The following is a 13,029-nucleotide window of genomic DNA, read 5'->3' on the forward strand; positions in this document are numbered from 1 at the left end:
GGCATCACACCTTGCACAGTGCATGGCACTAAGCTGCGGCAGCCTCCCTGCAGCAAATCTCCTCGAGGCAGATAATCCCACGGCAAGCTGTCCCTTCCGCCCCCGGACAGACCTGAATTAGGTCAGCTGGGTTGATATCTTCTCATTTTGTTTAATACATTTTTTTTCCCCCCAATTGATACTAACGGGATTTTTTTTTTTTTTTGGTTGGTTGGTTTATTTTATTTTTATATACGTATATCTTTATATTTAATTTTTAATTTGTATTTTGCCATTCATTTAAAACCAATTTGATTTATTTTTTATTTTTCCTTTTTCTTCTTTGTTGCCTCTCTTTCGTCTTTGCCCCGTTTCTTTTTTTTTCCTTTCCTCTTTTTTCTTTTCTTACTTCTCCCTTCTTTTTCTTTCCCTCTTTTCCCTTCTATCCCTCTTTTCTTTTTCCTTCTTTTTCTTCTTTCCTTTTTCTCCTTTTTTTCCTCTTCTTTTCTTTCCATTTTTTCCTTTTTTCCCTCTTCATTTTTTCCTCTCTTTTTCTTTTATTTATTCCTTCCTTTTCCCCTATTTCTTTATTCCTTCTTTTCTTTTTTTTCCTTCCCTTTTCTCCTCGTTTTTCCCTTTCTTTTCCTTTTTCCTCGTTTCCCCTTTTTTCACTTTCCTCTTTTTTTTTTTTTTTTTTTTTTTACCCTTTTCTTCTCTTTCTGCTTCTTCTTTCTTCCCCCTTTTCCTTCCCCTTGTTTTCTCTTTTATCATATCTTCTTTTCCTCTTCTTCTTTTCTTACCCTATTCACATACTATTCGATTCGTGCTCTTATTGCTTTTATTTCATTTTTTATTCACGTCTTCCTTTGCCGCCCCCTCACTCTCGACTGCACTTCTATTTCTTACCCGCTTATTTATTTATTTACCCGCCCGCCCCCCGGCCCCGAAGGAGGCGGGGAAGGGGGAGCGGCCGAGAGCGGAGCGGGCGAGGCGCGCCGAGCCGCGGCCGATGGCAGCGGCTGCCCGTCGGCGAAGGGCAGGCGGGCGATGGCGCGGGGCCGGGCGGCTTACGAGTACACGGAGGCGGAGGACAAGAGCATGCGGCTGGGCTTCCTGCTCATCGCCGCCGGGCTGCTCTCGCTGCTGGGGTTGGGCTGCTGCTGGCTGCGCCCGGCGCTGCAGGAGCGGGGCGGCGGCGGCGCCGCCAACTGCACGGTGCTGGCGGTGCGGCAGCTGGGCGAGCGCTTCGCCTGCACCTTCTCGTGCGGGGCCGCCTGCCGGGGCACCGCCCGCTACCCCTGCCTGCAGGTGCTGGTGCGCACCTCCCGCTCCTCCGCGCCCGCGCTGCTGCACGAGGACGAGCGGCAGCTCCGCACCAACCCCAAGGTGAGCGCGGGGCGGGCCCCGCTCGGAGCCGCGCTTGGCGGGTGGGGACGGGGAGGCTGCGGGCGCCGAAGTGGAAGTTTCCTCGGTGCCGCTCAACTTCTGCATCAGCCCTAGTGGAGAAGTTGCAGCCTCCGGCCAGCCCGGACAGCGTTGTTCCTTCTTTCGGGGCGGACGCTCGTTTTGCCTTTTAATGCCGGGCGAGGAGGAGGTGCGCTTAAATGGTTTCCAGAAGACCCCGCGTTTCCCACTCCGCGTCCCAGATGAGCTCGCGATCGGGTCCGCGGAGCCCCGCCGGGCTGGGCTCAGCGCTGGCAGCCGGCGCGCGTCCCGAGGCTGCCGCAGCGGTGCGGCTCCGGCCGTCGGGCTGCGCGGCCGGGCTCCGGGCGTCGCTTTTTGGCCCTCGGTGTCTTTGCGGGCGCGTAGCAGGCGTGGGTGAAAAGTCAGCGGAGCGGGAAGCGGGAGGGTAAATCTGACGGGGTTTGGGTTGAGTGGTTGGCACCGCGGTGAGGCTGCGGGGCTGGGGCGGTGTGGGAGCTCTGCAAACTTCTCCCTTCCCGAGGTGCTGTTGCCCGTTGACTCCACGATCCCGCCTTCTCCCGCCCTTCTGGAAGCCTGACTGGAACTCGGAACCCCGTTTGGCCTCTCCGGTTTGGGCTGAACCCGGCTGACCAGCCGAGACCGAGCAGGAAGGATGTAGTTTTGATGTGATTGCGTTCATTGGTTGAAACTGAGTTTAACTGAGTGGAAAAGAACATAGAAAGAAACACTGTCCAACTATTTTTCCTTACCTATGCAATACCAATACAAAATGAGAATGAAAGTGCTTTAGGTCCCATTAGGAAAATGTATCCTCTTAAAGGAGATGGAGGATGTGTTCCGTGCTTTGGTTTCGTTCTCCTGGATTCAAGCCTGTCTGGCAGAGTGCTTACAGGCTTCTTCTTATTTGTGTCCTAAACTATTGCTCTCTTTGAGAGCTTTCAGAATTTGGTGCTAAAACAGATTGGACGTAACAACAGGCTGGGAATCTGCTGCGTTTCCTGATTAGGGCCCATTTATGAGCAAGCACCTGTGGAGCCTTTTAACCCTTCCTGCCTGCCCTCCTCCTGTAGCACACCCATACATGTTAACGGAATGAAGCACACAGCATGCTGATCAGCTCCCAGGTAGGAGGGCAAAAAAAGCACCAACAGTTCTCTTTTGGAGGGTCTCGGTGTTCTCCATTCCATTTGGCTGCTTCTCCTCATAGGGTGGCTCTGTTGTTGTTGTTAAAGCAGTAGTGTGACAAATGCATATTTTTTGTTGTAACACACAACTGTACCAAGCTGGCCACTAGCTGCACCCCCCACAGAAACATCCCCCATCCTTCAGATGAAAACTACTTTCTGTAGTAGAGTGGGCTGGTGTGTAAATGCATCTTTCTGTCTTTGTGAGCCTCAGCTGCAAGACTTTTTTTTTTTTTCCTCCTGCTTCCTGGGATGATCGCATTGCTCTATGGCCCAGGATTCATTTTGGCTCTTAAAAGATTATGTAGCTGGGTCAGAGTTAATCCAGAAATGTATATATGAAGCACTGCACGCGATTACATTTTGCTTTGAGAGATTTGTGGATTTCCTTTTTTTTTTTTTTTTTTTTTTTTTTTTGTCTCAGAGGAAGAAATCTCAGTGGAGAGGCGGTAGCCTTTCTTCAGCTGCTTTGATAGCAATAATCATCTCCGAGATAAGGCTTAAGGGGGATTAATTGAGAAGTCAGTTTGTCGCTGACATCCTGGCCGTGGAGCGAGACGTCTTCCACGGAGCTTGTGGCAGCACACACAGCAGCGATGGGCTGGGCTGTGGGTTCAGCTAGGCAGTATGATGTAGGATCTGCTGTCCTGCTTTCAGACTTCTCCTTACAGTCAAGCACTGTTCTGGAAGATCATGCTGCTCGGTGCTGCTGAGAGGACGTGGGACAGGTCTAGAGCCCGGGGATGTAATTTTCAGCGCTTATGCACCTCTGCTCCTACCAGCAAAGACGATCAGAGCAGCCCTTCCTTACTCTCAGGCCATGAAGACAACCCAGAAATGTGAGGGAATGCTTGCACAACAAGTTTGGAGAAACTCATCAGGAATCAAACTGTTAGCGTAAGAGGTGTGTTGTACTTTTCCAGAGATACTTACCAAGAGCATATTTATACAAGCAAAGCTAAACAGGGACTTGTTATCATCTAACTTTTAAGACAGAGAGGTGGAACTGGGAGGACATGATGTCTGCTTCATGCCAGCACAGCAGTTTGGTGATGGGGTTGGGATTCCTCCGGGGATGCTCCGATGGGCTTGAGTCATTGGCCACCCAGCTGGCTCAAAGAGCTGGGGTAGATGAGTGGTCTGGTGCTGGCACAGCTCCCACTGGGGACACTAGGTGGGAGTAGGGACTTTGCCTGGAACGTGATTTCATCCACTTGCTGTTGTCCTCAACCTGAATCCATTTCACCACAAGCTTCCCAAACTGAGATGCCAGGTTGTCTGCCATCCTCAGCAAACAGGACATGCTGCAGTTTGCCATTTGCCAAGGAAGACAGTCCTTGATGAGGCTCTTGGAGATGAAGGCCAGAGGTTTGCTCCTTCTTTTGCTGTCAGTTTGTCTTTAACTTGCTTCTGCTTTGGGCCCTAGCATCTGTTTGTGCTTGAGATTTTCTTGGCCTCTTCATGCAGGCAATGTCTTCTAGGATTGAGACAACTCTCCTCAGGGCTTACCAGGTCTGGCTTCTTTTTATAAAAACGTTACTGATTTAGGCAAGAACTGATCTTTGAAAGTATGAAATGCAAGCTGGAAGCTAATCCAGGGCTCATACCTCTGCCTCTCCTCCATTATGTGCTCCAGCGAAGCATTCAAAACAGCCAGGAGTCTTTTCAGGCATCTGCAGAGACGCTGGTGGGGGAGCATCACACTAGACACAAAGCTTACTAGAACAGTGGTGTGAAGTTGTATTAGCTGCTCTCTGACATTTTTACTGAATTGAATCCTGATTCATCTATTCAAACAGCAGCTTTGACTGAAGAGTGAATATGATTAACTTAGTACTGATTTTGAGCTGCGTAATTGAGACTGCGTTTAAATTGCATAATAATGTTATTGTTGCTGTGATATAGTGTAGGAGGTGCACCATGTACTGATGGATCCTATGAAAAGCTCTCCACATCGTTAGGTTTATTCTGAATGTCTAATCTTAAGTGCTGTTCTCCAACTTCTTTGTGACTGGCTTAAGAAAAAACATCGAAGTATTATAGGGTGGGACCCTTCCACTGAAAATGGATGTCACTTCTTGGGCTGCAATTAAGTGCAAGGCATCCTAGCCTGCTTTCAGACACTTGCCATTTAGTTATATTTTGATGGTAGGATTTCACACTGTGTACTGTGGGGGAAGGACTGCGGAATTAACCTTTCAGAAACTGCCTGTTGCCAAAGCTGGAGGTCATCCCAGGTTCACCTACCAGCTCATGGCAGTGGAAGTTGCCAGATTATTTTGCCCTTCTATCCTCATGCTGACAGTGCTTTGGAGGGCGATGCAGCTGATCAAGTAAAGTGCCCAACAAGTGTGCTTGGGAGGCTGAAAAAAGAAAGCTTCACCACCTACGTGGGTCGGAAGGAGCCAAAATGAACACTAGGTTAGTGAGAACTATTGATGGCGCGCCGAGGAAGAAAACAAGCTCCAGTGTCTGTGCAGCAGGTGATAAATACAGTTTGGGGTTGGACCTAAGCTGTTGCCCACTGCTCAGGGCCTTTACTGGGTTGAGAAGATGTATCAGGAGGACCCATAGGATTCATATGATGACAATTCTTCCTCAGGTAGGGGCAGGTCCTTTCTTTGAGATTGTCGTTTCTCAAGAGATTCAACCAATGAAGTCCCAGTGATTTATGACAAGTTTCCATCTGTTTCCTTTGTGTTTTTTTCCCCATGAAGATACAGAGAGAAGAGACAGAAACAGATCTGGTGTGTTTTCAGATCAAGATAAAAGAACGGGAACTGCTGTAAAAAAAAAAACAAAACAAAATAAAACAAACAAACAAAACCAAACAAAACAAAAACACAAGCAACAGAAAAGTCCTCTGCGATGAGTCTGCCCTTGGAGACTGCAACAGCTGCTTGTCCATTCTGATAGACTTCTCTTGGAGATCTCTGCAGTTGTTCTTAAGTATGAAATTCAGGATGGGGATAAAGAATATTTCACCAGATTGTGGAGCTTGTGACAGATTCACAAGTTATCTGGGGGACGTGGAAGGTCTTTGCAGGATCCAGAGAAAGTTTTACCAGCAAAGGTGGTCTTACTGCCCATGCCTTATGTTACCTGGGGATAAGTTCAGCTGTGTTACTCAGGTTGGTTCAGCATCTCCTGTAATGATCTCTTGTCTGGTAATGACAGGAGGAATTCTGCCTGGACACTGATATTTCAATACTGCCACTCTTGGATTCAGTTTGTATTTTCTTGTTGAATTCCCTGTGGCTGGAAGGGAAGAGTGGTGTGCCAAAGGCAAACAGTCCTGGGCAGTCTGCTCTAGGCAACCCTGCTTGAGCAGGGAGGTTGGATCAGATGGCCTCCAGAGGACCCTGCCAACCTCAGCCATCCATCCTGTGATTTTGTGAACAACACCACTTGGAAACAATGTAGGAGTGTTGGGACTGACCCAGGGCTGAATCTCTGAAAGCCCAGTCTCAAGAGAGCTGTGACTGGGGAGAGACTGCCCTTGATCTCCTGGGGCTTTGAAGCAGATATCCAAAGCCAGGAGCCGGGATCTCAATGGCTGACTTCTCTGTGGTAGAAGCAGACACTGAACTGCCCTGCTAAGGTGAGCCTTTGAACTTTCAGTGCTGCTTTTTGCTCATGTTGTATTAAGTAGCATTGAAAGTCTTTTGTGCCAAAGAATATCAGCTAGATACTAGATATCTCATCATCTGGAATTTGCTGGAATATTTGATTGTTTCCATGTTCATCACGACAACAAAACAAGCCAAATACCCATAGGTGTTACATGGCAGGTTGGTTTGGTAACAGAACAAAACATGATACATTTAAGGAACATTTGGATTTTGTGTTGAGGGACATGGTTAATGAGTACACAGGTGGATGGTTGGACTGGATGATCTTGGAGGTCTTTTCTGACCTTGGTGATTCTGTGAGAAATCTTTGATATTGTTTCTGAATGTTTCTGAATTCTTTTTCAATACCTGCAGGGTGCAACTAGCAAGTCAAGTGAACTTCAGCTTACTTACTGGTTTTCTTTCTTGGGAGCTTGTACTATTTTTTTCTCTGCCCATTTCAATAGTGTTGGCATTAAGAGAAAAATGCGGAGAAAGTGATGCCTGGTGTTCTCAAGCACAGAAGTAACTCTGTTTTGCTGCGTGTGTTGACAGTGTTCCTACATCCCTCCCTGTGCCAGAGATGATCAGGAGAACTCTGAGAATGTCACGTACAAGCAGAAATACTGGAAAGAGAAAGTGGGTTCACAGCCATTTACATGCTATTTTAACCAGCACTTGAGGTAAGTAATGTACGTTTGCATAGGTGGAAGTGCTTATATATCTGTTTAGCAACTGTTCTCTTCGTTCTTTCTGCACAATATGTATGTACATACAAGTAGTGATGAGGCTTAATGCAAGGAGTTTTGTGCAAGACAGCTCTATTGGTGAAAAGCTATGTGGGAATGGAAAAGCATTTTTACCACTTGAGATAAAAATACAAAGCTCTAAGGAAAGTTCCCTTTAAATCATGCAGTACTGTGGCAAAAAGCATCCTTTTTAGTGCCTTGATGGCAAATTGCTGGGTATTTAGTTCTTTACCTCAAGGAGAGAGAAACCCTCTTGTGTTCATGAGGGGCTGGAAGAAAAAGAGAGACCAGTACAGGAACTGTGTTCATAGTGGATTAATAGGTCAGATACATTCAATAAATATTCATGGAACTTTCAGTTTTCACACATGCTTGGAAAGTAAACAGCTGTAACTCAAAGTATCACCGCTTCTGTTTTATTCTTCCTATTACTCCTGATGCTGGTGTGACTTGCATGAACACAGGGTCACACATCTGGTCTCCTTCCTTCAGTTATGAGGAAAAGGGGGGAAGCACTCTTGCTCGCTTTGTTCTGGTGGTGATGTGAGGGCTGTGATGTGACAGTGCTGTGGGGGCTGGAACTGACTGTACCCACAGTGTGCAGAGTAATTGGAGGAATCTGAGAGAATGGCAATGAAGGGGATGACAGGTCCATATAGATGAGGAAGTGGAAAGAAAATACTTCAGGTCTCCAGGTCAGCCAAGGTTTTGTGGCTTAGTTTCCAGTTGCAGAAGGATCTGGCATGGAGAACTGAAGCAAGCTGGCAGACACTGAGGGGCCTGACTCCTCTGGGCAGTCTGCTGGACACCTCAGGCCTTCAGGTTCCTCCTATTCTGGCTATGGCTGTCGTCCCCTCCCTGCTGAGACTGCAGGCCTAGTTGGCATGCCCAGGAGAACAGTCTGTTGTCTCCAGCCAGCTTTTTGCTTGGGGGAACCACCTGTGCCTAGTAGCAAAATCTGGTTGTTTCTTATGGTAGGGGCTAAATACTGTCCAGAGCCTGCAGGTTGGGGTGTGTGCTAAGGACTAGTGACTCAGGATCCCCTGTGCAGTGGTATCACACCTGGTCTGGCCTTTGCTTGGGTCAGCTTTGGTCCACAGGATGTGCCAAAAAGCTGCTCGGCCCTGCTGACCAGGAGCTGAGCAGTGGCTTTGGCTTCACCAGGCAGGGGATGCTCAGATCCTCTGCAGGCGACATCGTGAATGGCATTCATCCGAGACAGCCGGTGAGATGCTTTGAAAGTTAGCTGTTAGTGACAGAGGAGAGAAATGGGATCTTTAAGTCTCACTCAAAATAAATGCCTGACATATGCTGGGTGTTTGTCTCTCTCCTGTAGGGAGCTCAGGGCGATATGCCCAGGTGCAGACACCCAGGTGGTGTCCTGGGCTGGGTGAGCTGATTCTCATGTCACATCTGCAGGCGAGGCTGAGGCAAAGTTATCAGAGGCTGTGTGCTGCTTAAGCTCTGCCATTTGTTCTGTGCAGCACTTGGGCAAGGTTTTTTTCCTTATATTTGCTGAGTCCTGTATTGTTAAATGTTATTGCCAAATGTTATGGCTGCCTTGAAGTGCTACTTTTTTTTTGATTGTACAGCAATTTATATGCAGCAGAAGAAAGGCTCGCAGCCAGAGATACTTGAAGATAGTCTAGGCTGAAATGTGTACACCATCTATTTTCTTCTGGAGATAGGAATGAGCTTTGAAAGTTATGTTTTGCTGACTCTAAGGGCGCTTGCCTAGGTATACTTTTGGAGCTATGATAATTAAAGAGCTTGCCAAGCAGGAAAAATCATACAAACAGAGGGAAAAATATGTTCACTTCAGGAAAGAAATGTGCAGATCTTTTGTCAGCATTTTTTGAACTGTGTGCTGCAGTAAACTGCTCCTTGTCATCTGCCTAAGACGTGTAGAATATAAGTGGTAGGACCCCTAGATAGAGTAGTATTTGCAGTATCAGTGGCTTTTTGAAAGGGTAGAATAAAATTCTAGAGAAATGAATTGGCATCATCTCCTCTTCATAAAATTTAATTTGGTAATGCTGTCAGAATTGTTACTGCGTGTGGAGCTCACTGTTGGGCATCTCCTGTAGGCTGGTGGGGCATGCTTCAATCAGTTTGAGAAGAAAGACGTGTGGACACGGTGCTAAGGGGCGTGGTGTGGTGGTGGGACTTGATAGGTTATGTCCATGGTGGGACTCTGTGATCTTGATGGTCTTTTCCAACCTAGACGATTCTGTGACTAATTTCTTCAGGTTATAGATCTCATTGATACCAATCACAATGACAAAAAGTAATAAACAAAGATCTCCATCAGCTCAGAGCCCTCGATCTCGTGCCATGCAGAGATAGACAAAGGAACATATGTCAATTTAAATGATATTATTGATCTTCAGCTCTAGGCTCATCCATTATAGCAAGAACATACTGTGATTGCTTTTCTGCAGAGTAGTTTATACCTCTCAATGTTGCTTGGTGCTGCACACAAATTCACATCAAATTTGAAGAGCAAATGGTAGTGACTAGTGAGTAGTGATGATCTGTATGGTGGTGAGCATACACCGTAGGCTATTTACCTGGGAATAATTCTCTGCAGAAGCCACGGGTGCTGTAACCACAGGGCTGCTCATCCATATAGGGTGGAATATAAATCTTGTTCTGCTTTGGTACACACACAGTTCTCTTAATTAATTCCCTGCAGTTAGAAGACAGTGTTGCTATTTCCTATCCTTTCTTCCACTGTGTCATTCGTGGAGCTGTGCTCAGGCCAGGAGGCCAGGAAGGCTCTGCCCCTGCCTGTGGCATGCCAAGGCCTTGCAGCAACGGAAAAAGCACTAACGAGTGCTTGTTGTAATGAAGCTGAAGGCATTGAACCTTTGTGGGCAACATGAGTGCGTGCAGATTGCATATATTTAAAGATGTAGGCAGACATCTTTGAATACAAAAAATGTACGTAAAATTTCCTTATCCCACACCCCCACTTCTGTGCCTTCTGCTGTGTCACAGAAATTCCACAGTGTAGTAAATAAATGATAACGGAGGCATTTACATGCCTGTAGATTTTTGGTCCTGCATGACTTTCTGGTAACCTCTGCAAGCAGTTCTCTGCATGATGTGTGGTAATTGCTCCATGGGGTGTGGTGGAGATCTGCTTCACTCAGTGCCCGTTCATCCAGGCAGCCCTGCTCAGGGGCAGAGAGGCTATGACCCTGAGCAAGAAGTCCTCCTAAAAATTAATGCTGTTTTGCCTTTTTACAACGAATACAGATTTCTGCCTTCCTTGTCTGGGCAGTAAAAGGGGAAGTTATGCTTTCAGAGTTAAAGTTGAGATGTGTGTAGGTTTTCTTGGTTGTGTTGGTGGTGCTGTGCAGTGTTAGCCACTGTAGGAGCAGTACCACATCTTTACAGTGTGCACTGTCTGCAGAGATGCTGTGAGCAGTTAACAGGGAATTGTTTCTTACTTTCTATAAAGTATGACCCAAGAACTGCTGCTGCAACTACTGTTAATAGTAATATACAAGTAAAACCAGCAATAATACTGAAACTCCACTAATTTCACACCTATTTTCCAAAAGGAAAGAGCTGCAGCCTCACCTGCAAATGAGGGTTGGAATCCATCACTGCAGTCACATCAGATATTTTCCTGAATCTCTTCAGATATAATTAAAAGGATATCTTGCTCTCCCCAGCCACATTTTCTTTCTTTAATTTAATCCAATTTTCTAGTTTATTGGTGTGCCTTTTGTTTTTGAACTCTTTGTTTAGTATACACTTTTTTAAAAAAGCACAAACTTAAAATTCAGTGACTCTTGCAAGTTTAGAGCAGAGACAACTCAGTGCTGTCTATTTATGGTCAATTAGCACTCTGTTAATCACAGGTGATGAAAACATGCATACAGTGAACAGAAGGTAAGCAGCACTGTGCCTCCCAGGAAACAATTTTTGTTTGGGTACTGCCATTAGGGTGGCATAGATGGTGAGTCTGTGCACACTGTGTTATTTTATTCAAATTGCAGTCTCCACATGTGCCTGATGATGTGTTTGGAGGATTTCAGCTGAGCAGACTTCACATCTCTGCTGTTGAATGCACCTGGATTTCTTTTGATCAATTTTTATGTAGCTGAGCGCCAGCTTTTATGTAGCCAAGCTGCTCATGACCACTGTTGGTAGCACAGAGATGCTGGTGTCTGCCAATGTGCAGGCATCTTTAGTTTCTTGGTGCAGCAGGAGGGGGTTCTCTCTGTTTCCCCTGGAAGGAGGTGGTTCCTCAGGGCTGCATTCTGGGTGGGATGGAGTTATTGTGGGAGAGGTGCTGCAGCCACTGCACCAGTGGCTGTTCCTGCCCGTGGCCATGCTTAGTTCTTGGGGGCAGGAGAGAGAGCCCACTGCTGGTCTGACAAAGCTAGGACCAACGGTGTGTATTTTCCTAACTGGAAAAAGTTTGCTTGCTTCCTTTGCAGATGGTGTTCCAGCAGTCTGCCCGTATCTGGCTGGAGCTGGGAAAGCAGCCAGAAAGTGCAAATGCTATGAGACTGACTTAATGACTCTGTTAAGCTGCAGGGAAAGCAGGCAGAGCTAGGGCTGAGAACCTGCCTGCACGGGCCCACACCGTCTACCAGGCTCGTGGGAAGCAGGTGGGCACTGAGCTGTCAGACACTTGGCCTGGCTCAATTCCCACTGAATTCTCTGGAACACCTCCTCCTTGCTCCCCTCCTCTCTGCTCCCTCTGGGGACGGATATGTCAACCACGCGGCTGTCCTAGCTACCACTGCACAGCTTTGTGGGACAGGTCTTGGCCGGTCCCTATAGGGCCTCTTGGGATGTGCTCAGGCCTTTCGCCGCTTCACCTGGAGCACAGCCAGGGCTCACAGCTGGGAGAGGAGCTGTAATCGCACCTGGAATTCCTCATGCAGTGTCTGAGGCCGTTTCAGTTAGAAATATGCACATAAGATGACTTTATTGCTTCCACACCATTCCATTGGCGCCGGGTGGGTTCACGCTCCTTCCCTTTGCAGGCCAGACGACGTCATGCTGAAGCGCACCCATGATGAGACCGTCCTCTTGCACTGCTTCCTCTGGCCGCTGGTCACCTTCCTGGTGGGCGTCCTCATCGTGGCGCTGACCGCCTGTGCCCGCAGCCTGGCTGCCAGGGCAGAGGCCATCCAGAGGAAGAAGCACTTGTAGCGGGGCTGCGGGGATGGAGGCCGCCAGGGAACCTCGTTCACGTGGGAAGGCTCAGAGCACTGTGAAGCTTGGCACCGTGCGTCCCGGCTGGTGGCAGAGCTGCTCCTGCCAGAGAGTTAATCTTGGGAGCCTACTCTGCCCAGTACCAGCTAGCTGCTTCCTCTGCTGTGGCAGTAAATAATTACCTGCTACCAAATCTCCACACTGCACCAACACACTGTGCTCTGTCTGCCCTCACCGGCAGCTGCCCGGCTCATAGCGGTGTTGAGAGACAATTTCTGAAAACACTGACACGGCTCATTTATTCTCTGCAAAGTGATCTTTGCTATTGTTTAATATCGAATATTTAAAATAATTTCCTTTATGATATAGACTGTATTTCCAAAGTAATAAAGTTTGGCTCTTTTGTTTTTACATCTTTGTTTTCTCTTTAAAAACAAACAAAAATGGTTATGACAAAGATACTGCTCTGCTTACTATTTGTCACTGAGTAGAAAACCTTCGCTTTAAAACTCATACTTTCACTTCTATCCAGATGAAATCCATCATCACCACCTGCTCAGAGCAAGGAAATGTAAAAACCTCCCAGAAATATTTATCTGAAAAACAATTACTGGAAGAGGCAATGAATCAGGCTGGAAAAGGTACTGGATCTGACCTAATTGCTTCAGCTGTATTCAGTCCCTACAGCTTTTCTTGTCCCCTCTCTGTCATGCCAGGATGCTCCCAGGCTCTTAGGAACTGCAGTGGTGTTTGGTGTGGTTGTACCTAACTGTTATCAGAGCTTCTCCAACCAGCATGCTGCAAGGGACTGCTGGAGCATCACCTGGGCCCTGCCTGCTGTGGGATGCCTGCTGCTTGGAAGGGACTGTCCCACTGAAATGCACTGCCAGGATGAGCAGA

At 47.3% G+C, this 13,029-nt stretch overlaps 1 protein-coding gene across 1 annotated transcript; it reads left to right on the forward strand.

The window, feature by feature from the left end:
* Positions 1–1,026: 1,026 nt before the first annotated feature.
* On the forward strand, positions 1,027–12,492 carry KCNMB4 (potassium calcium-activated channel subfamily M regulatory beta subunit 4). The gene is made up of 3 exons (XM_042816336.1): positions 1,027–1,365; positions 6,755–6,882; positions 11,958–12,492. Exons 1-3 carry the CDS (start codon positions 1,027–1,029, stop codon positions 12,124–12,126), a joined length of 636 nt encoding a protein of 211 aa, XP_042672270.1. The 3' UTR covers positions 12,127–12,492.
* Positions 12,493–13,029: the final 537 nt, after the last annotated feature.

This window comes from Centrocercus urophasianus, unplaced genomic scaffold, assembly GCF_019232065.1.
Source record: "Centrocercus urophasianus isolate 14NV4802_14NV808 unplaced genomic scaffold, USGS_Curo_1.0 seq_15, whole genome shotgun sequence".
In the NCBI taxonomy this organism is placed as follows: domain Eukaryota; kingdom Metazoa; phylum Chordata; class Aves; order Galliformes; family Phasianidae; genus Centrocercus; species Centrocercus urophasianus.

Bases quoted from the DNA above. Each gene is read 5' to 3' on its own strand.
- KCNMB4 (XM_042816336.1), top strand. From the start codon at position 1,027: ATGGCGCGGGGCCGGGCGGCTTACGAGTACACGGAGGCGGAGGACAAG. The intron at 1,366-6,754 runs GTGAGCGCGGGG...GTGTGTTGACAG, and splicing joins AGCTCCGCACCAACCCCAAG to TGTTCCTACATCCCTCCCTG. The intron at 6,883-11,957 runs GTAAGTAATGTA...TTCCCTTTGCAG, and splicing joins TATTTTAACCAGCACTTGAG to GCCAGACGACGTCATGCTGA.